At 56.7% G+C, this 22,928-nt stretch overlaps 1 protein-coding gene across 2 annotated transcripts; it reads right to left on the bottom strand.

Moving 5' to 3' along the window:
* Positions 1-1,264: 1,264 nt before the first annotated feature.
* BAG3 (BAG cochaperone 3) lies at positions 1,265-22,384 on the bottom strand. Of its 2 annotated transcripts, none has more exons than XM_084904508.1 (4): positions 21,909-22,384; positions 6,580-6,897; positions 4,851-5,246; positions 1,265-2,585 (listed from the first exon to the last, which is right to left on the bottom strand). In XM_084904508.1, exons 1-4 carry the CDS (start codon positions 22,086-22,088, stop codon positions 1,764-1,766), a joined length of 1,716 nt encoding a protein of 571 aa, XP_084760634.1. In that variant the 5' UTR covers positions 22,089-22,384; the 3' UTR covers positions 1,265-1,763. The 2 variants fall into 2 exon arrangements, with proteins under 2 accessions (XP_084760634.1, XP_084760635.1); XM_084904509.1 differs by having other exon boundaries at positions 1,265-2,582.
* Between the last annotated feature and the right edge of the window lie 544 nt (positions 22,385-22,928).

Here is a 22,928-nt window from a genome sequence, read left to right as displayed (position 1 = left end):
AAGGGCCACCCCACAGGTCAGATTAACCCCTGCCCTAATCTCCACCCACGTGCCATCTCATTTGGAAGATTGAAACTGTTCTAACTTCGTTCAAGGGCTTCCTACTGATGTTGAGCCATAAAAGTAACATCAACCTAATTCAGTCAACACTCCAGCAGCCTTAATAATGCCCAGGTCCAGTAGGAAGAGATGCCCACGTCCCAAAAAGAAATGGTCACACTCTTTAATTCAATTTAGACACAGCCCATAGGTCCTCCCTCCGCCTCTCCATTTACACAGTTGAGTTTCTCTCCATTTACATGGTTGAGTTTCTGGAATCGGTGGCGTCCTGAGCAGTCAGCTTGCACTCTCCAGATGAGTTCACCCAGGAATGCTGTGGGCAGAGTCCCACGGGAATAACTTCAACCTTGCTCAGCAGGCTCAGAGTGGCAAGTGTGTCGGTGTGTATTTTGGTGCGGAGCGGTCAGGCAGGCACCAACATTCAACTCCACACAGTCATGGGGAATTCAGCTCAGGGGTCTGAAGCCAGCGTGCTCCCTGGGAGTTCCAGGCTCATCTCTCCCTCTTCCTTTCAGGCTCACTTGGGAAGCAGCTAGGAAGACATCTAGCAGAACCTCCACAGGCCGGGGCTGTGGTCCTTCCCTGGCTCTTAGCAGACACACACAGAAAGCGGGACCTTCTTCCATCCAGCAGCTTCAAAGTCCATTTGATCCCCAACCCCAGTGGCCTCCAGGAATCCAATCTAGGAAGATAAACCTGTTCATGAATCGTAATGTAAGTATCTGTGTTTTCCGATGGTCTTAGGCTCTACAGCGGCAGTTCCCGACCTGTGGGTCGGTTGAGAACCGCTAGCAGGGTCGCCTAAGACCATCGGAAAACAGATATTTACATTACGATTCATTCACAGTAGCAAAATTACAGTTATGAAGTAGCAATGAAAATAATTTTATGGTTGGGGGTCACCACCACATGAGGAGCTGTATGAAAGGGCCGAGGCATTAGAGAGGTCGAGAACCACGGTCTAAGGCCGGGTGGGCAGGGTGGCACACTAGCTGGTCAGTCTGAAGAGCTGTGGGACGCACATCCCCGTACCCGCGTTCACAGCCCTGCGTCTGCCCTGGAGGCAGTGCCACCCGAGGCTCGTTTCCCGCGAGCCGGCCGGCAGAGGGCACGGGCCCAGCACCGCCACCGACCGTCACTGAAGCAGCGAGGCCATCGCGCTGCCGCCGCCGCTCCCGTCAAAGCTTTACAAACCACAAAAACGCCGAGTCACATTATCACTTTATTTTCTTTTTAAAATGTAACAGTAAAGGCATCCAACATACAGAATTCCTACGGCTCCTTACACATTTTGCTCTAAATTAGGCATTTTAGCTTCGAGATGAAGAAAATCATCCCATTTAAAATGGCAACATTTCTGAAAAACAGGTTTCATATTTGTGACGGGAAACTTCCTTCCCATCTATGCTCCTCCCCAAACTCCTCCGGTCCGGAGCTGCGGAAGACGTTAAACCCCGGCTAACGCGGGGCCCGAAGCAACAAGCGCTGCTAACTTTTGAAACAAGCAGCTTCTTTATTGTGCAGCACAAGAATCCGGAGAAAAGCATCATTTCCCTGTAGCCCCTCACTGCCTGCCTCCACCCAGGTCACTGCCTACCAAGCGGCGATGAGTAGTAAAAACCTATAGATTTAAAGTCCCTGAAATGCATGCAACTGAGAACTCGCTAACGCACACACTCAGTGCCCGGGCTCCGCGCGGCTCTTTACTGAGATGGTGGTGCTGGGTCACCAGCGGGGTCTGTGGTGCTGCCAGGGTTCGGAGCGGCCGCGGCGTTGGCATCTGGCTGCTGGGCTCCGGCTTTGGGCTCCTCCCCTTCTCCGGCGCTTTTCTTACCCGGGTCTGCGGTCACGGCGCCCATGATTTCCTGCAGCGGCGGGTCGCCTTCGAGGGAGCTGGGCTGGAATTCGTAAACCTGGACTTGACCCGGGACATCGATCGCCTTCTGTTCAAGTTTTTCCAGGATGGTCTGCACCTTCCTGACGCCATCTCTCCTGGCCTGACGGACGTCAGCGCGACCTTCAGGGTCTACGGAATCCAGAGCCAGCAGCTCTTTGGTCAGATACTCTTCGATCATCAGGTACTTTTTGTCCGTCTTCTTGCCTTCGAAGCTGTCCACAGCCTGCTCCAGCCCCTGCACCTTCTGCAGGATGGCTTCCACTTTCAGCACGCCGGGGTGCTTGGGGGGGGCCGCAGCCGCTCCTGGCTTCTGGGGGGTGGCTTCTGCGGGGGCAGGGCTGGGGGCCGCCACATTCTTGGGGGGCGCGGGGCCGGCGGCAGGGGCGGGGCTGGGGGCCGGAGCGGGGCTGGGAGCGGGGCTGGGGGCCGGGGCAGGAGGAACCTTTACTTCCACCTTCTCCGAAGGCGGCGGGGGCTTCTGAGCAGCAGGCTGGGAGTCCGGCTCCTTCCGGATCACCTGGATGGGGATGTGTCCAGCAGGGAGGTCTGAACCCGCCGGGCCGGGCCTGCTTTCCGGTCTGTTTTCAGGCTGCGGGACAAACGAAGCTTCTCGATGGGTCATGGGCTGCTGAGAAGAGGCAAGGACAGATATTTTTAATAACTGGCTGAGTCACAAGATGTTGTTCGTAGCTAGCAGGATACTGATTAGAAACCTGGGGAATGTTTTCTTTCTTTTTTTTTTTTTTTTTTTTTAAGTTTAACAGTACAGAGATTTTCAAAGTCAGTAACAGCTGTTACAAAATAAACATGCACTAATCATGTGTGTGACCAAACCATGTGTCATGCTTTCATTCATCACCTTGGTCTGTCTATTAATTAGTGTGTGACCTCTCACTGGGTTTTTCTGTAGATGGCATTCTTAGGGGAATAAAAAAGAAAACCAATATAATTTTCAAAACAGAAAACACTAAAAGCTCATGCTGACCACTGAGCTAGTCTAGCTCAAAGCCAAGTCCTGGGCGCCGCGGCCTCCCGGGAGATGCAGCTGTGGAGGGGATTGCCACTGTCCCCTTCCTTACGCTGTGGGCACCATCCCTGCTCAGGGGTGATCTTCCCATCTCCTGTTTCAGAAGTTATCATTTCTTTTAACCTAGGATAGCCTAGTGGTTTCTGCCCAGAATGATATATGTACATTTTTGAGACTAAGCAAGAGGCCCCAGACAGCTAACCCTGCAGGAATTTTGCTGGGCACATCTGGGCCAGAACTGCACTAACTTCCGGCTGCACAGGTCTCGGAGATCCTCTGTAACGTGACTGTGAGTTAGAACCATACTGTTTTTAATGAGCTACCCTTAGAACCAAAACATTTGGCTCTTCCCCTTTAGGTGAATATCTAAAACCTCTTAAAAAGAACTGGACTACGTTATTTCTAAAGTATTTCCAATTTAAAATACTAAATTCCACTATAATATTCCATTGGCCCAATTCTTTACAAGCCTCCAAAAAGGGATCTCTGAACAAGCTCTCTGGGTGGAGGCTGGGGCAGGGTTTATCAGGGTTAAATGTTGTTTTACCATGTGTGGGGAACATGTGGGAGACATGAGGAGGGACTCCAGCTCTGTAAAAGTGGTACCTCTTTCCTGGGATCACTGGGCCCGAGTAAGGACCTGGTGGGCACTTTGCTGTCCGAGTGCCAGCAACCTCCCTTTCCACCAAATCTCTCCTGCCAACCCAGACACCCTCAACTCTGGACCTTACCACTCATGAACAGCCACGTCTCTTTGGGTTTTAAAATGGCTGGGCCAGCCGAAACCAGTTTGGCTCAGTGGATAGAGGTCGGCCTGCAGACTGAAAGGTGCCAGGTTCGATTCCAGTTGCGGGCATGTATACTGGTTACAGGCACACCCCCAGTGGGGGGTGTGCAGGAGGCAGCTGGTCGTTGTTTCTCTCTCATCAATGTTTCTAGCTCTCTATCCCTCTCCCTTCCTCTCTGTGAAAAATCAATAAAATATATATATTTTTTAAAAAGGGGGTGGGGAGGGGCTCTGGATGTGCCACTATTTGTAGTAAGAAGACACTCTGCATTTGTTTACAGAGGGACTTCCTTCTGAAAACTGTGGCAGAGAATTCATGCAGCTGCTCAAGGTGCAGCCAGAGGGGCTTAGGGCTGCTGACTGCTCTGCTGCTGAGCCCACGCCTGTCTCCGTGCCGAGAGCAGAGGGAGTCCCATCCACCCAGACGGCGACTCATGGCCAGACAGCACGGTCCTCCACCACAGAGGAGAGAGGGGGGAGGGGTGGTCTCTGCCGCCAAGCTCGCAGCTAAGGTGAGGAGATAAAAACGAGCACTGGACCTGCAGAGCAATCCCGTGCTGCACCGGAAGGGACTCCGAGACGCCGTGAGAAAGGCCAGCCTAGCTTGTCCCTGGCAGGACAGGGAGAACCTGGGCTGTGAGGGCATTTCAAGGAGCGGTCCAGCCTGGGCAGAGGCTCAGACGGGGACGGACAGACGGTCGGGGTGGAGGAGGGGGTCGGGAGGAAGGAGACAAGCTGCCTGGAGGGTGAGGCTGTGGCTGGGGTGTGGAGGGGCTGGAGGGCCCTGAAGGGCGGGCACTAAGACACCTGGGCCCTGGGTGTGTGCGTGAGGATGCATTCTGCCCAGCTGCTTCGCTCTGGTGGCTGGAGCCTGCCCCCAGGGCAGATGCACGGACCAAGAGCAAACGCAGCAGAGAGCCCTGAGGGCGGTCAGCCAGCCCTGGCCCTACACCTCCTCGTGACGGGCCCTTCAGGATCTCCCTTTCCGGGTACATGTGGGACGGGGTGGGTGGGGGCGGGGCACGCGCTCCTGGCCCCTAAGAGGTGCTGCGGTGGCCAGCGCTCACCAGCTCGCCTACCTGCGGCCTGTTGACCACGGTGTGCACGCGCACCGGCGCCGGGGAGTGCAGGGGCGTGCCGCCTCTGGCCGGCGAGCTCTCCCGGCTGGCCGCACCCAGGACCGGCGGCCGGAACGGGGAGGCGGCCCGCCGGGGCTCCCCGTCGTCCCCCTGCACCTTGTGGTACACGGGCTGGTGGGTCTGGTACTCGCCCTGCGGGGCGGGGAGGTGCGTCTTCTGGGCCTGGTGGAAGGCCTGGGCGGCCGGCCGGGCGACGTTCTGCTCGTGGATCACGGGGATGGGGATGTAGCCCCGCGGGAGCTGGTGGCTGCCCAGGCTGCTCCTGCCGGAGGAGGGCGGCAGGCTGGCCGAGGAGGACGAGGACGAGCAGTCCGAGGTGGCCGGAGACTGGGATCGCTGCGAGACATAAGGTAGAGGTGTGGCCCATGCACCCTCCGCCTGGCCCTCTGACCCGCCTCCATTGTGTGCTCAGGGCAGCAGGTCTCACAGGCCCCCCATCCTGGGCCTTTCTGCTCTCAGACTGAGTGTTTGGGCTGGGAGCCCTGCAGTCAAGGGGCCTGGGCTCCAGTTCTCACCAGCTCCACCGTCTCTGTACTGGTCACAAACAGAAAAGGGCACCTTCCCCGCCCCCCACTGGGCTGGCCTGGAGCTTAAGGCAATCTGTGTGTGCTGAGCACAAGGCCCACAAACAAGACACATTGTATTTGTTATTATATGTCGCTTCGTTTCCTTTTCCTGTTAACCCCCTCCCTGCCGCTCCACAGAGAACTCAGCTGGGCACAGGGAGCTGCGTCCCCTGCGTGGCCCGAGCCAGGCCAGGCCCTTCCCTTCTATTCACACAGGAAACCAGGAGGGCGTGTCCCCGCTGGCTTCTGAGGGTCGTGCTAGCACAAACCGGTTAAATTCCTCTGATGTGTCACCTTTGACTTTTACAGCAAAAACATTACAAGTATAGCAACTGCTTCTCCAAGAAATGCAATGAACTTCCCAGTGTTCTGCGTTAAGCATAGCTTTTCACCCCCAAGCAGACAGCGAGGCCAGGCCCCTGGACCAGAGCCGAGGGCGGCAATCCCAGCCCTGGTACAGACACGGAGCAGGAATGCGTGCCTAAGACCGTGCCAATGTCTGCAGACAGGAAAACCAGGAGGACTTCCCGCTCAGGACCCCTCCCGGGTCCGCTGGCCCTCAAGTCTCGGCTAAGCGCCGGATCCAGAAGTGGTGGCTTCAGCCTTAAACCCGATCACAGAGCAGCTGCCTTCCCCACTCCTCATTCTGGATTTCCATTTAAACCCTGGGGCACTGTGAGGGCAGCTGTCTCATTTACAGTTAAATCTTATCTGTAACCATTGAACTTAACTATTGAACTTAACTAACAAATGGCTCTGTGCTTCTAAAGGAGAAGAGAAAGGCCAGCGAAAGCAGCATCAGATTAGGAACCAGACCACGGGCTCTTGTCCTAGCAGTAACCCATCTGGGCCAAACTCCTTACCCTTCTGAGCCGCAACCCTGAACTGCAAAAATGAGCCCAGTCCCTGCCCACCCGAGCACCTGTGACCGCTGGCGGGCAACCTGGGGCCGTCAAGCTGGCTTTGCTGGGTGACCTCCGTGCTGCAGGCCAAGCCCAGACGCCCTGCATCTTATCAGGTGCCAGGCCCAGGGTGCTGGCAGAGCCTGATGCCAGCCTAAGGGACACCAGACTCCCGGGTCGCATGCACAGGCCCCTCCTTACCTCGGGCCTGTGGGCGGCGGGGGGCTGGGCTGCCGCCACTGCTCCCGCCTGTCCCGGCTTGTCCGGCGGGGCGGCCTCCGCGGCCTGCAGGGGGGACTGGGACCGCTGGGGGGCCGGGGCCGCCTCAGTGCGGAACCGCTGGGCCCCGGGCTGAGGAGCAGCGAAGAAGTGGTGCGGCGGCCGGCTCTCGGCGCCTTCGTGCAGGACGGGAATGGCAATGTAGCCTGGTCGGAGCTGCGGGTACGCCACGTGGCCCTCCCTGGCGGGCAGCAGCCGGGGGCCCTCCCGGGAGGGGCCATTTGCAGAGGACGGAGTTTCCTACAATAAAAGGAGAAATGCAGACGGTTAGATACTAGGATGGAAACATGCTGGAGAGGGAAACACAGGGTGCTGAGCGCCCCCATCTCCCAGAGTGACCCCGCCCCCAGCATCAGCCAGCTCGCTGGGCACAGGGAGCATGGCTGCCCCACTCCGCCAGGCCCCCCTCCACAGGGTAGGAATCAGAGAAGCAAGGGGATCGACGGCGAGGTGCCTGCTGAGCACGCCATCTCCCGCGCTGGGAAGGCAGCCAGCCCGGGCAGGAAAGCCGCTGTCTCCCAGACCTCCAGGGACCCAGAGGCGAGAGGGTTCTCCTTCAGGCCCAACTCGCTAAGTCATAGCAGCTTCTCTGCTTCCTCCAAGGTCCTCCCGGCCCAAGCCAGTCTGGCTCAGTGGAGAGAGCATCAGCCCTCAGACTGAAGGGTCCCGGGTTCGATTCTGGTCAAGGGCATGTACCTTGATTGCAGGCTCGGTCCCCAGCCCTGGGCGGGACATGTGCAGGAGGCAACAAACTGATGTGTTTCTCTCACATCGATGTTTCTCTCTCCCCCCTCTCTCCCTAAAAAAAAAAAAAAAAAAAGGAAAAATGCCCTCAGGGGAGGATTAACGAAAGTAAAAAGGCCCTGGGGTTTCCTAACAATGCAGAGTGGCGCTGGCCTCAAATACGGAGAAGGGGCAGCGGGGGAGGCTGCCTCCTTTGGAATATTTTCAGAATGGGAGGGGGGTGGCGGCGGGTAGAAGCAGCACAGGATGAGAACAGACCCCGGGATCACATGTGCTGGGTTTGATGCCCCTAAGCCTGCTTGGTGGGGCGCGGCCGGGTCCCCCGTGTCGTCTCGGGGAGTGCTCCCTCAGAGGCCTGGCTATTTTGGGCCTGGAGCAGGCCACCTTCCAGATGTCCCACAGAGAGATCTGGTTTCAGACGCCAAGGCCGGCCAGTCCCTCCCGGGCAATGTCACTTCTCACCAAGCCGAGGCCAGGCAACTGGAGCCGGGAGCCCCGGCCCGGTCCCGCCCGGCTCCCGAGCATCACGTGGGTCGGGGCTGTGGATTCCTGCCCCTTATGCACATCCGAGCGGACCAGCCATTAGGGAGAGCGAGCCCCCTTCAGAAGGCACCTCTGAACCCAAACAAATGCCAGGAGCCGAGCTTCCAGGAGCCTGCCGGGGGGAACTCGCTGACAGTGGAGAAGCCAGGGCCGGTCTGCACAGAAGCCATGGGCCACTGATTGTGCGTGTGTCTGTCTGTGAGCACCAGGGCAGACCTTTCCGGCCGGCAGGCTGCCCTCCTGCCGAGCCCCGCCCAGGCCCGGCGCCCGGGGAGGCGGTGCCCGGTGTCCTTGGGCACAGCGAGGGGCGCCTCAGATTAGAATGCCCACGTGCTCGGCGGCCGCATTATTTTAGCTGCTCCAGTCTGAGGTCACCCAAGAGCAGGGAGCGGGTCCAGGCTTCACATTCAGAACCGAATTCCTGCCGTGAGACTGGCACCCAGGGGAGGCGGCAGCAGCACCCAGCCCTGTGCTGCAGTGCCCGCTCCCAGCATGCCGCCAGGCTCACCGGCCTGGACCCGTGGTGGGCGGCCTGTGCTGGCTGCCCAGGGGCACTGCTTCCCCCGGGAAACCACAAAGCCTCCGGCATCCGCACCCTCCCGGGCTGAGCCGGGGGCAGGCCCTCAGCCACTGACCCCTCCTGGTGAGGGGAGCGTCTCCACCGAGGGCTTGGTGCGATGAGGGCCACACCGGCGGCGCGGTCCTGCCCAGAGGGGCTTCACGGGCTGCTCAGCTCTGGCCGCTGGGCCCCGCTGGCCGGATGTCACAGCCCCAGCTTCGTCCAGAAGTCGTCTGGACGGTCATTCTGCTGTTCAGTCTAATTAGCATATTAGCTCTTTATTATATAGGATGTCACCCTTATAAATGCAATTAAAAAATAAACAAGCAAACAAAACACATGAACCTCAAGTCTAAAAGGCAGCAACTTCCCTCCACTATGGTGGGGTTTGTTTAGCAAATCCCCGCTTTGGGTAAATTAATAAACCACACCAGTTTTACAGGGCAGGCAGCTAAGTATGTCCACATGGACGGGTCACTAAGCCAGGAACGAAACTCCCGCCTAGGACAAGGTCAGTACCAGGAATGCGGACCCACCTTCCTACTGTCACTGGGCCTGACCCACTGCAAGGGCTTCAGTGCTTACTAACTAAATTGTCCTTATCTGAAGATATGTTTAGGGAGAGGGAGGGAGGGAAGGAAGGAAGGAAGGAGGGAGGGAGGGAGGGAGGGAGGGAAGCAGGGAAACATCCATGTGAGAGAGAAACATGGACAGGCTGCCTCCCAGAGGCGCCCTGACCGGGGATGGAACTGCCACCTCCAGGTGCACAGGATGACACTCCACCAGCTGAGCAGTCCGACCAGGGCAGGAACTGTTTTCCAGGGGAGCTCAGCTCACTGTCCTTATCTTTGGCCAAAGACTAAAAGATAAGGATTTTTTAAAGGATTTTGTTCCTTCAGAACACCCAAGAAATGCAAAACAAAACAAAACAAAACAACCTTTAAAAAACACCAATTAAGAAATAGCTAACACCCTGACTCCGCTGCCTCTCTCGCTGCATTAATGTACAAAATGAATTAGTTAATTCTCCTTCCTCGTTTGCACACACATTAAAATCCTCCGAGGTGTGTCTCAGAGAGCACCAGGACAAAAAGCAGGAAAAACCGCCCAGAGGAGCCAGTCTGCCCACTGGATACAGGCATTCCTCTTAGGAGCTGAGCTGGGTGAGATCTGGAAGTTAATAAGCCTGTTTGCTCAGCAGCACGTCTACCTCAGTACTTGTTTGTGATCACAATGTGGGAGCCAGGGGACAGCCAGGGGAGGGGAAGGAGATGCCCGGGGTCCTAGCCCAGGGTCTGTCCTCCACAGGTGTGCCCCGTGAGCAGCTCCAGCCCCTCTGGAGCTCAGAGTTCTCAGCTGTAAAGGAAGGGGAGGCCCAGATGCTTTGTAGCCGGGACCGGTTTGGCTCAATGGATAGAGTGTCGGCTTGGGGACTGAAGGGTCCCGGGTTCGATTCCGGTCAAGGGCATGTACCTTGGTTGCGGGCATATCCCCAGTAGGGGGTGTGCAAGAGGCAGCTGATCGATGTATCTCTCTCATCGATGTTTCTAACTCTCTATCTCTCTCCCTTCCTCTCTGTATAAAATCAAGAAAATATATTTAAAAAAAAAAAAAAAAAAAGGAAGGGGAGGCCCAGATGATTTGTAAAGCAGTGTTTCTCAGGCCCTGGGGGGCTTCAGAGCACCCAGGAAATGCAAACAGAAAACCCAAAACAAACCGCTAGGCCCAGCCCCAACCAAGTCTGATTCGATAGGCGTGGGCCGCCACCCAGCAGGCACTGAGAACACTGATCGGAACCAGTCCCTCCAGCACCACAGGCTCCTGGCCTCTGATTCCCAAGGCCCCGTACTGATGTAGTATCTGCATGAAGCTCAAAAACAGGGGAAAGCGACTCCTCGGAAATCTAAGAGTCCACTCCTCCTGCTCCGGTGAAGTCACATCAGGTGCTGTGGTGCAGTGGGCGGCCCATGGGTGACCGAAACCCTATCAGAAACCTCTGGAATCCGGGGCCCCTCACGTTTCACATGCCAAACAAGAGGAGGAGGAAGCTGAGCCCCCAGGACCCTGCCTGAGAAGCAGGGCAGGATCAGGCCTCGCCACCTGGAGGCATCTGCTAATTACTACTGGGGTGTTATACGTGCTCGGCCTTAGCTGCTTTGGGGGCCTCAGCTGCTCTGGGGACAACTGGGGAGCAGGAGTGCCTCAGCCCATCCACAACGAGTTCCCTGAACCCTAAAAACCTGTCCCTCTGCAAGCCCCCAACCCCCGCTCCACGGGACAGCCCACCAGCGCGGTGAGCGGAGGGCCAGCAGCAGGGCCAGGCCTGCCGGATGCCGCCGGCGCTGGAGTCTGAAGTGGGACACAGACGCCAATAACCGGGTTTTCAGGCCGGAAGAGCCTTCGCAGTGGCCAGGCGCTGATTTTTTTACTAATGACACTTCAAAACTTCTACAACAAAGGAAACAAGAATCCTGAACTGCCCGTAGATCTAGGACCGAGACCAGAATTAAGTGGCTTGGCTCACCTCACCCCGCAGGAAACAAAACAAAAGACGAGCTTCCTTCTAAAGCAAACAGAGCTGAGCTGCGACATCCACCACCCGCCCGTGGTGTTACCGGCCACAGAGATGAGCAAGCACTGCCGGGCACAGGGGCTTGGTTATACCATGTGCACCGAAAGGCTGCCAGTTCCCTTCCCGGTCAGGCCACATACCTGGGTGATAGACTAGATTTCAGGCTGGAGCGCCTACGGAAGGCAGCTGATCAATGTTCCTCTCTCTCCCTCTGTCTTCCTCTCTCTAAAATCAATAAAAATATGCATTAAAAAAAGAAATGAGTTAAGTATTTATTGCTATCCTATGTAACCTATTTAATAAAAGGCTAATATGCAAATCGACCAAACGGTGGAACCGATCACATGATGCACACTGACCCCTCAATGCAGGAGCTGCCCCCTGGTGGTCAGTGCGCTCCCACAGGGGGGGCTCCACTCAGCCACAAGCAGGCTAACGGCCGGCCAGCACAGCGGTGGTGGCAGGAGCCGCTCCCGCCTGAGACATTGCTAAGGGCCTCTCAGGGGATGTTCCCGAGGGGTCCCAGACCGCAAAGGGGCACAGGCTGGGCTGAGGGACCCATCTCATTTGTGCACCGGGCCTCTAGTTTGATATATAAACAGTCATTTGTATGCACACAGCCAAACAAAATTCCTTAAGTTCTCACTGGATTGTGATAAAGGGTCTCTCCCACGCCCCCAGCCCTGTTTTGGGCATCCAACAGGCAAAACCTGAATTAGGTTTCTATTTACACCGAAGCCTAATTCCTCAGTGGCCTCGTCAGGCTGGAAATGAGCCCGTTACAGTCAGAAGCCCCTTCTCTAAGCCTTAAGAATACTGATGAGCACAGAGGCCATCCGCTCTGCGGAGAACTGTATCTACATTCCATCACCTGGGAGCACACACAGTCAGAAACCACCGTAGGGGCCGGACCCCAAACACCCTCTCCCTCCCACAGGCCGGCCAGCTGCTCTGCAGGGGCCTGCACTCCGGACAGACTCACCGCCGAGACCCCGCACCCAACCTGCATGACCGTGGCTCCTCACACACAGGCTGAGGCCAAGCCAGGCCAGCCAGGGCGGGGGACCTGCTGGGAGCAGAAGATCCCTTGGTGTCCCCCCAAAATCCTCAGTGCTTCCCCCCCCGGGGAGAGCTCCAGGCCAGGCCCCGGCACCGCCCGCTGCGTTTTCCCTGCTGGGAGCCATGAGTGCTCGGGCTCAGTCAGCACCGGCCGCCCCGCACCCCGGCCCCTCCGAGTCCTCCTCAAGGATTCCTCGTAGGCGTGGCCCCAGGTCACAGGGAAGTGACTGCAGAACCAGGCCGAGAATTCCGGTCACCAGCCTCCCAGCTCCTGAGCTCCCAGCTCCCGGAAATAAAAACCGCCGACCTTCGTGTGTGTGTGTGGGGGGGGGGGGGGGCACTTTTTAAAATCACCTAAAGCCGGAATCGCAGATGGAGAAGTACCGGGAACGCACACACCAGGAAACAGTGCCCGCAGTTAGAGAAGAGACCTCCTCTGACATTGCCATGGTCCTCACCACTTCTCTTGTCCTGTGGTTGGACACTGGTCGATCCATCGGCTCTTCCAGAAAGTGTGTGTTGGTATCAGGGTGCAGGGCTTCAACTGACACACGTTTTGCATAAACCACTTTGCATTTCTTTCCCAAAAGAAAAGACTCTCCCGTTCATCAACCGTGGCTTAGGGAACCCCTCTGACTGATGGTGGCAGTCTTGGGGGCCCGCCACACACACAGGTTGAAGGAGTCGGTTCCAGCGATCCAGGGGAATAAGAGGTGGCCTTGCTTCTGAGAAACAAGACTTCCCACCCACCTGCGAGCCGACAGACCCACATCCAACCGGAACTGTACCGTGTGGGGAAGCCCAATGCCTGCCTGAGCCTTCCCGAGCCGCACACACGTGGCAGGCCGGGCCCTGACTCACCACCTTCCGTACGCCATCCCCCATGATCCTCCCTGCTAAGACCCTCACAGCCATCCCCGGGATCCTTCTGTACGCCCATTTTACACGAGGGGAGACTGAGGCTCTAGGAGGGTAAGTGACTCATCTGAGACCACTAGCACCTGATACCAAGGCCAGGACGTGTTAACCCTCTCACTGTTCCTGCCACACCGTTCGCTGTGGCTAACGTCTCCATATCCATCTTCCTGGGGTTAAAGGCAGCCAGAGAGAAAATCTTCACTTTGCCTGGCTGAGCCGGGCCGCGGCCCAGACCTGGAACATTCAGTTCCCGTGTGCTCCGGGCCAGGAAGCCGGCGCTGTGCTGAGTCACCGCCTGGCTGAGGCAGGGCAGGGAGAGCCGAGTGAGGGTGCTGGGCTCACTGGAGGCAGGGCAGGGAGGGCCGAGTGAGGGTGCTGGGCTCACTGGAGGGAGGGCAGGGAGAGCTGAGTGAGGGTGCTGGGCTCACTGGAGGCAGGGCAGGGAGGGCGGGAGTGGGGTGCTGGGCTCGCTGGAGGCAGGGCAGGGAGGGTGGGAGCGGGGTGCTGGGCTCCCCGGGCAGGGGCGCTGGTCCTGCTCAGACACTCGGGAACCCAGGACTAATCTGGAAGATTCAAAAAATGAAGTGGCCGCTCCCCTCCTGCACACGCGTGTCTAAGAAGAACCTAAAATACCGGGCTGCTACCACTCTGCGGTGATGGCCTGAGGGCGGACCGGCCGCTCTTCGGCAGGTGCTGAGGGCCGGGCAGGGGACGGGCCAGCCCAGTGGCTCCATACCGGGCACTCCCGGGGGCCGGGCTGTTTGCAGGCTCCTGGCAGAGGCTGCTCTGCACGGACCGTGAATAAGCAGCTCGCTGTGTGTCTGACCTCACGGCAGCCACAGCGGTAAGAACCAGCCCGGCGCCCGCTCCCCGGGCAGCTGTGGGCCCGGCGGTGCCCGTCCGCCTCCCGCAGGCCTGCTCCAAGGTGCTGTGTCACCGGCGGGGACAGACACACAGGAAACAGTCTCTACAGGCCAGAGAGTGACCCAGGGAATCAATACTAACGCCTCTATGGGGAAAAGGCCGTTCAGAAATGTGATGAACAGTAAAAAAAAAAAAAAAAAGGAGGAGGAGGAGGGGAAGGGGAGGAAGAGGAGGAGGAGGAGAGGGAGGAGGAGGGGGAGGAGGAGGAGGAGGGGAGGAAGAGGAGGAGGAGGGGGGGAGGAAGAGGAGCAGGAGGAGGAGGGGGAGGAAGAGGAGGAGGAGGGGGGAAGAGGAGGAGGAGGAGGGGGAGGAAGAGGAGGAGGAGGAAGAGGAGGAGGAGGGGGAGGAGGAGGAGAGGGAGGAGGAGGGGAGGAAGAGGAGGAGGAGGGGGAGGAGGAGGAGGGGGGGAGGAGGAGGGGAGGAAGAGGAGGAGGAGGGGGAAGAGGAGGAGGAGGGGGAGAGGGGGGGAGGAGGAGGGGAGGAAGAGGAGGAGGAGGGGGAGGAGGAGGAGGAGGAGGGGGGGGGAGGAGGGGAGGAAGAGGAGGAGGAGGAGAGGGAGGAGGAGGAGGGGGAGGAGGAAAGGTGATGAAAAGGAACCAGCTCTCGCGGACAGCCTGCCTCCTAACCAGAGATGCAGGAAGCGCCCGGCGGGAAGGCCGTGGAGGAGGAAGTGCCCTCTGTGAGTGTCCACATGGCACTGGACACACGGCTGCAGACAGCAGGCGTCAGTGCGTCCAGACGGGACGGATGGGTGCAGACGCGGCCCTCTCCCAAGCTCAGACCCCGGCTAAGGAGCCAGCATTCCTCCTCCGCTGTACAGAGGCATCGGCTGCTGACGGGGCCGGGCCTGGCGAGCCGAGTGTGGAGGACCTTCAGGAAGGCCCACTGGGGCAAGTCTGCCCCCCTGCTGGCCGCGCCAGCCAGTCCCCTGTGGTCACAGCGGACAGGCCTCGGGCCAGACACACCCCCTCACAGAGAAGTGCACCTGAATGTTTCTATTTTAGGGAGCTGCTTTGAGGAGTGAGAGATTAGGTTTGTGAACGCACCCACATGGCACATACAAAATACTGGGTTCGTGCCTTCCTGAAGAAACTCTCTGGTTAAGCTTTTGCAAGCTATCTGGCTTCCTGAACAGCTGCCAGCCCCTCCCTGCAAGAAATCTTCCTAGAAATATGAAAGGTTCTATAACCCGATATCTCGCACAGTCGCACCATGCCAAGGGAGGGCCCCGGGGTGCAGGCTTGGTTCGGGAGCGATGGGGAGCCGGCTGGAGAACTGCAGGCGGGTAGGACAGGCTGCTTCAGGGTTCATCACACCAGTGCATCCTCACAAGGTTCCTACCAAGCAAGGCCCTTGTCTTACGCTTCAGTTTTTCTTCGTAAAGTGTCTTAAATGTATTTGTCGTTGTTGTTAATCCTCACCAATGGACATTTTTCCATTGGCTTTTTTTTTTTTAAAGAGACTGGGAGGGGGAGAGACACAGAGAGAGAAACATCGAGGTGAGAGAGACACATTGGTTAGTTGCCTCTTCAGGCACTCTGACCAGGCCTGGGAATCGAGCCTGCAACTGAGTATGTGCCCTTGACAGGAATCAAACTGGAGACCCTTCAGTCCATAGGCCGATGCTCTATCCACTGAACTGGCTGGGGCAAGTGTCTTAAATATTTAAGAGCCAGGTTAAGCCAGCGAAAATGTGGAGAAAGCCGAAACCGGTTTGGCTCAGTGGATAGAGCGTCAGCCTGCGGACTGAAAGGTCCCAGGTTCGATTCCGGTCAAGGGCATGTACCTTGGTTGCGGGCACATCTCCAGTGGGGGGGGTGCAAGAGGCAGCTGATCGATGATTCTCTCTCATCGATGTTTCTAACTCTCTATCCCTCTCTCTTCCTCTCTGTAAGAAAATCAATAAAATATATATATTTTTTAATGTGGAGAAAGAGTAGGTTTGGATTATGCACAGCTTTCTATTTTTGATGATAGATGTCAGATCATCTCATCCCATCGATAGGAGATGATAAACATGCAGAGTGCTTCTATAAGGCACCGGGTGTCATCCCGGGAAGGAGGACAGCGCTAAGCAGGCCCCATGGGAGGTGCGCAGCTCTGACTCACACCAGCCCAGCAGCATGAGCAGCGGAAGCCTGCCCGGCCTGGCTAACGTCAGGCGCCGCCTGCCACGCTGTAAGACTCTGCCCTCGTAAAGGGCAAATCTACTCGGCAAAACGGGGGACAAATTAGCTGTCCTTCCTAAGCGAACAGACTGCTCTTCAGAGGGAAATGAGGGCCTTGGCTGAGCTGCCTTCTGAGGCGTCTGGCCAGCTTTACCCACACTGCTCATCGGCGCAAAGGAACCTGCCCTCGGTGGCTGCAAAAGGCTGGAGATTCCGAGGACAGACTGGCAGCACTCCCTGGCTGCTCTGATCCCGCTGAGCAGCACGAGGGTCTGCAATCGGCCTGCAGAGAGCAAAATGGCCTCCTCTTCAAGAAAACCAGGGAGGCTCTACTGAGCCCGAAGCAAAATAAATGGGTGTCTCTACTTCAATGGAAACTCAGAACGCCTCCAGTTTCCTGTGAAAGGATGTCTCTGCCTCTCTCCCGGGACCTGAGGGTCATCTGTCCGATTACTACGGGCGGGCTCCTGCGGAGGGAAGACAGGAAGGGAAACACTGACTCGGGCTTTCTTGGGGTGCAGGAGGGTCTGGGAACCTCCCTGAGTCTGACCCTCCCATTCCGGGCACTGTCACACACACACACACACACCCGGCTCCATCCCTCCTCCCCCATCACCCCCGCCCCCAATTCAGCTCCCAGAAGGCCAGGCACTGGGCGTTTCACTAAGAAGGAGGGATTCCAGGGCCACAGCAGCCTACTGTCCTCTGTCACAATCTGCCACCTCCTTCCCCCCAAATGAGATCAATGCCCCAAATTCAAGTCTGGCAGATTCAAGAGTCACCAGGAAAGCTTTTCTGAGTTTCAGATTTCTGGGCTCTACCTGAGCAATTCGGAATTCCACATGGGTGGGGATGGGAGGCTGGAAATAGTGAGTGACACAGCTAGCAATCTGTGTTCTTAAAAGGTTCCCTGAGCGCTGGCCTGTGTTGGTCAGTGGTTAGAACATCAGCTCTCACACTGAAGGGTCTTAGGTTTAATTCCTAGTCAAGGACAAGTACTAGGTTGCAGGTTCAATCCCCAGCACTGGTAGTGATGCATATAATCAAGCAACTGACTGATGTGGACTGTGTGTGTGTGTGTCTCTCTCTCCCCTCTTCCCTTCCATTCTAAATATCATTGGTACGGGGCTTGATCCCCAGTGTGGGGCATACAGAAGGTAGCCAATCAATGATTCTGTTCTCATCATTGATGTTTGTATCTCTCCCTCCCTCTCTGAAATCAATAAAAATATACTTAAAAGTCAATGGAAAAAAATATCCTCAGGTGAGAATTAACAAATAATAATAATCTATATAATATAAAAGGCTAAGTGACTGACCATACATATGTCCAACCGTCTGGCCAGTACATATGATGTGCACTGGTATTTAAAAATAAACTTTGACTCACGCATGCACCATACATATAAAGCTCTTGCTGGCACCAATCGCATGCACGTTTCAATCTGTCACTGCCGGTCGGAATTTGGTTGTTTTTGTTGACATTCTGAAGCAGAAAGAAAGCTGAGGCGTCGGCAGAATATGTCTGAAGACCAACTACTGGCAAAACATACCTGACCCTTCACCTCTGACACTTCTTAGTGAAAGGGGGAATAGCGATATTAAAGTGTCTCTTCTAACTAATTTCCTTCCAACATGCACAAACCTGTGCACCAGGCCACTAGCAATAATACTAATAATAAAAGCTTCCCTGGAGACTGGTAAGCTTGGAATGTGCTGGTCCCAGGGGGTTTTGTGACAGAGCGATGCGGAGACAAACGCCGAAGGCGCTGGCCATTGTTTACTCAGTGAGAACCCAGAGGAGTGGCAGCAAGGAAATCGTGCATCTCCTACGCCAACGCCAACGCCAGCCTCTCTGCCAGGGAGGCGGCCAGACTGGTATGAACTTGCCGGAGATGAGTGGGCAGCCCGTGTGCGCAGAAATCAATACCCAGGAAGACTGCAGTAGAGGTGCACTCAGAAGCGGAGCCGGATTAAGCCCAACGCCTTTGCCTCCAGCTGCCCCCCCCCCCCCGAACTGAAGGGCACTTGCACCCCCTTTTCCCCCCGGAAAAGTGGGGATAAAGTCACTCTCACCAGCCAGGGGAATGAGGGAGGATCAACTGTGAGGAGACAAGAGTGTAAGACTAAATGAAAGCCATTCCTTCATCAGCGTGGTTCAGCTGTAAACACTCAGAAACCTGTCTTCCCCAAAGAGGGCTTTCTGTTATTTCCTGCTCAACGAACCACTCTTGGTTGACTGACAGCATCTCCAAGACAAGGATGCTCCGAGGGTCCTCTGAGCTCAGCTCCTCCAAACAGCCCTTTGTTTGGCCAGGGCAGCATTAACAACTGATTTCTGCCCTGGCGGGTTTGGCTCAGAGAGAGAGATGGCCTGTGGACTCAAGGGTCCCGGGTTCCATTCGGTCAAGGGCACATGCCCTGGCTGCAGGCTTGATCCCCAGCAGAGGTGTGCAGAAGGCAGCCAATCAACAAGTTTCTCTCATCATTGACGTTCTATCTCTCCCTCTCCCTTCCTCTCTGAAATCAATAAAAATTAAAAAAAAAAAAAAAGAACCGGTTTTCTGTCCTGCTGGGATGCAGTGGTTACAGCACAGCCCATGGACTGAAGGGTCCCCAGGTTCAATTCCAGTCAAGGGAATATCCTTTGGTTACAGGCTCAACCCAGCCCGGGTCAGGCTGTGTCAGGAGACAACCAATCAGCGTGTTTCTCTCACATGGATGTCACTCTGTCCCTCCCCCTCCCTCCCCCTCTCTGACATCAATGGGGGGAATATCTTTGGTGAGAATGAACCAAAAAAAGAAACCGATTTCTCACATAAAGGAATGCTGAAGGGCTTTCCCTTGTGTTTGGTCTGGAGTAGGTGTAAGTCATGTAAGTGAAACCGAATTAATCACCCAGATATTGTGTGTACATCAAAGCACAGACTCCAAAGCGATGAAGCCCAAAGAGCTAACGAACTGGATGTTAGTTTTCACCTTACGTGTTGGTCTCGTGCTGAGAAATCGCAAGTAATGAATTTGGTTAGGGGAACTCTTTTCTTGAGCTGATCACAACCAGCCATCATCATTCAAGTAATCACAGCACAGAAATCTGCTACCCGATCCTCGGCGATCAGAAGGACACAAAAATAACCAAGTATTCCAGCCCACACACGTCAGGGCTTCATACAAATTCAAGATGCTTCTGCCTTCTCCTGGATAGACACACTGCCTCCTCTTAGGACTGTCCGGTATGGTGCTCTTTGCTATTAGTATTAGCTGAGGGACCTCTACAAACACAGTTTAATTCTCTGAGTTTCTCTTTCAAAATAATAAAGAGGCTGAGCTAAAAGATCTCTAAGGACCTTTCAACATTCAAATTCCAACTTGAATTTTCAAGTCAACTTTTCCGCGTCAGACTTAGTAGCTCTTATTTTCTGTGTGTTGAGAAGAATAGTAATTCAACCTGCTTTTTTCCACCGAGACGCTTTATGAAACCACAGCCTAAGCCATCCACCGGATGGGTGCACGAGGATCTCAACTTGCTGGGTGAGTTTCGCATTGAAAACAAAGTGCTGGCAGCCTGGGTCTCACACCGCACTCCGCTCCGAGTGGATATGTTCAAACTTGACCTTCCCTCCCAACAAAGGTGCCAGCAGATCGACTGTCCCTGCCTCTACAGGAAGGAAACCTCAAAATGATTGTTCTTCTTAACCACACCAAAGATCCAGCCCTAGCTGGTTTGGCTCAGCGGAGTGTCAGCCTGGGGACAGAAGGGTCGTGGGTTCGATTCCGGTCAAGGGCACGTGCCTGGGTTGCAGGCTTCATCCCCAATCAGGGGTGTGCAGAAGGCAGCCAGCCAATCAATGATTCTCTCTTATCATTGATGCTTCTATTTCTCTATCCCTCTTCCTTCTTCTCCAAAATTAATAAAAATATGTAAAGGAAAAAAAAAGTCTACATCCACACAGACTGCAGTAACAGGGCTGGTTTTTTTTTTTTTTCACACTGTTCTTATTTTCTATTTATTTATTTTTAATATATTTTATTGATTTTTACAGGGAGGAAGGGAGATAGTTAGAAACATCGATGAGCGTCATCGATCAGCTGCCTCTTGCACACCCCCCACTGGGGATGTGCCCAAAACCAAGGTACATGCCCTTGACCGGAATCGAACCCGACCTTTCATTCCCCAAGCCCACGCTCTATCCACTGAGCAAAACCGGTTTCGGCAACAGGGCTGTTTTGAAATGACATGAATTTTACCCACTAATTGGCTGAACAGACAAACAGACACACACAAATAAATGTATAATTATGGCTCTTGCACTAATTATAGTCGCTTGTACTAATTTTCAGAAATAAATATACAATTAATTTCTTATAAATGTAAGTTGCTGAGTGTACAACATCTCATCATTGGGCACTAGAGTTTTATCAACATTTTAAAGAAAAAAAGTTTATAAATTGAAGGTAAAGACTATAAATCCTTCTTCTAAAATAGTAACTTAGAAAGCATTTTTTTAACTTTGTGAATTTTCATTTCTTCAAAATAACTTACCAGTTCTTTGGAGCTCTTATTTACATTTTGTCCAGAAATGCATTTACAGCGTTCACTTTTTTAACCCTCACTGAGGATATCTGACTTTTAGGGAGAGGACGGGAGGGGGAGAGGAACCTCGGTTGCTTCCCATCAGCACCCCGACCAGGAACTGAACCCAATCGGACCCATAAACTTTTGATAAACAGGAGGACACTCCAACCGACTCAACCACCTGGCCAGGTCTAAGTGCTAGTAAATTTCCTTCTGAAAAAAAAGGCTCAAATGTATAAATAATGGCACAGTTTTCTGTGCAATTAGTTATGATTTTTAAAATTAGACTTTTCAATATTTTTGTTATTTTCAAGTTGCCACTCATCCCTGCATATACGTAAGCGGGGCACACTTCTGTGTGTGCCCAAGCACTCCTCCCGGGGGTGTGTGTGTGTGTGTGTGAAGCCCAGTCCTGGACGGTTCACTCCAGACCGGGAGGGGCCGAGGCCCTGTCCCGCCGGGAGCGGTGTCCGAGGCGGCGGCAGGGCCTCCGGTCCGGGTCCGAGGGGAAGCCCGCGTCTCACAGCCACACCGGAGCGGATCCCCCCGGACCGTCCCCAGCACCCCGGTTTTACTTCCATCGGAAATGGGACGAGAGAAGGAAAAGCAGGAAGAAAAGGGAACGCGTTCACAGGGCCTCCTGAGTCACCGTGTCGGGGACCGGGGTCGGGGAACCCTCCTCCGAGCCGGGAGCCCGGGAGCTGCACCCCCCGCACCCCCGGCCCCGGCCCCGGCCCGTCCGCAGAGGGAGCGCGGCCTCCGCGGGCGGCCAGCCCCGGGCCCGGCCTGGGGGGGGGGCCCGGCCGGGGGGGGGGGGCGGCCTCGGCCCCTCGCATGGCGCCGGCGGACCGACCCGAGCCGCCGCGGGCCGCGCTTCCCCGCCGGCCCCCGGCCACACCCCGCGGCCGGGGAAGGGGGTCCCGATGCCGCCCGCGCCCCCCGCGCCCAGGGCGGCCCGGGGTGTGTGTAGAAGGGGGGGGGAGGGGGGAGAAAGGGGGAGGGGGGAGGGGGAGGACTGGTCCCGGGAGCCGCGCCCGGAGGCCCTGCGGCCGCGCTCCGGGCGGGGCGGGGGCAGGCGCCCGCCGTCCGGGGTGATGGGTGGGGGTGGGGGTGGGGGTGATGGGTGGGGGTGGGGGTGGGGGTGATGGGTGGGGGTGGGGGTGAGGGTGGGGGTGACGGGGGGCTCACCTTGGGGCCCTCGGGGGGCGCGCGCGGGTCGTTCCACGTGGTGGTGCGGCTGTTGTGGTCCACGAAGAAGGGCCAGCCGGTCTGCGGGTCGACCTTGATCTCCCAGCCGGGGGGCAGCGGGTCGCGGTCGCCGCTGCCGGACGCCGCCTGCATCACAGGCGAGTGGGCGGCGGCGCTCATGGCGGGGCCGGGGCCGGGGCCGGGGATCGGGGTCGGGCCGGCCCGGAGGGGGTGCGGGAGCGGGGCCTCGGGCCGCGGCCGGAGCGGGAGCTGCGCCGCCGACGTGTCCGGGCGGCCGGGGCACCTTTATGAATCGAAGCGGCGGGTGACGTGGCCCGGGCGGGGTGGAAGCGTCTGGAAACGGCCGCCCCGCTGCCAGCGGGGAAGGAGGAGATAAAGGGAGGCGGCTGCTGGCCGGCTGGAAACTTCTGGGCCCATCCAGGGAAGTTGGCGGCGCGGCCCGGCGGAGCTCCGCCCTGAGTCATCGGCTATAATGGGGCCGCGGCGGGCGGGCGGGCGGGGCGGGGCCTGGGGCGCCCCGCCCCCTTCCTCCTGTCCCCACCCCCTCCTCCCCCCTCCCCTCCCCCTGCCCCACCCCCTCCTCCTCCGCCCACCCCCACCTCCTCCTTTTTCCACCCCCTCCTCCCCCCTCCCCTCCCCCTGCCCCATCCCCTCCTCCACCCCCACCCCACCTCCTCCTATTCCCACCCCCTCCTCCTCCGCCCACCCCCGCCCCCTCCTCATCCACCCCCCAGGCTCCCCGGGGTCCCCTGCCGCTGGGGGGGGGGGGGGGCGGCGTCTGAAGGCCCCCGGCTGGGTTCGGGGTTCCTGTTCGCTCCTGTCCTCGGAGCATCCGCGGCTGCGGCTCCTTCGTATAAAAAACACAGTCATCGTTGAGCCTTGAAAGTCGCTGGTTTTAAGCTGGAGTTTCGCCCACCTTCACCCCCCACCCCTTGCTCCCTACTGTACCGGTGCTCCGGACGCTGGAGGCTCTGGGTTACGTTTTAATTGCTGTGCTTT

This window comes from Pipistrellus hanaki, assembly GCF_964339955.1.
Source record: "Pipistrellus hanaki genome assembly, chromosome: 14".
NCBI classification, from domain to species: Eukaryota; Metazoa; Chordata; class Mammalia; order Chiroptera; family Vespertilionidae; genus Pipistrellus; species Pipistrellus hanaki.
Note: the sequence above shows the minus strand (reverse complement) of the source record. Positions and strands in the feature narration are given on the sequence as shown.

What these genes read in the sequence shown, in the direction of transcription:
- BAG3 (XM_084904508.1), bottom strand. Translation starts at nt 22,088, where the DNA reads ATGAGCGCCGCCGCCCACTCGCCTGTGATGCAGGCGGCGTCCGGCAGC. An exon ending in CGCCCCCCGAGGGCCCCAAG is followed by an intron (nt 6,898 to 21,908) that starts GTGAGCCCCCCG and finishes CTTTTATTGTAG; the next exon opens with GAAACTCCGTCCTCTGCAAA. An exon ending in CCGTGGTCAACAGGCCGCAG is followed by an intron (nt 2,586 to 4,850) that starts GTAGGCGAGCTG and finishes GCCTCTTCTCAG; the next exon opens with CAGCCCATGACCCATCGAGA.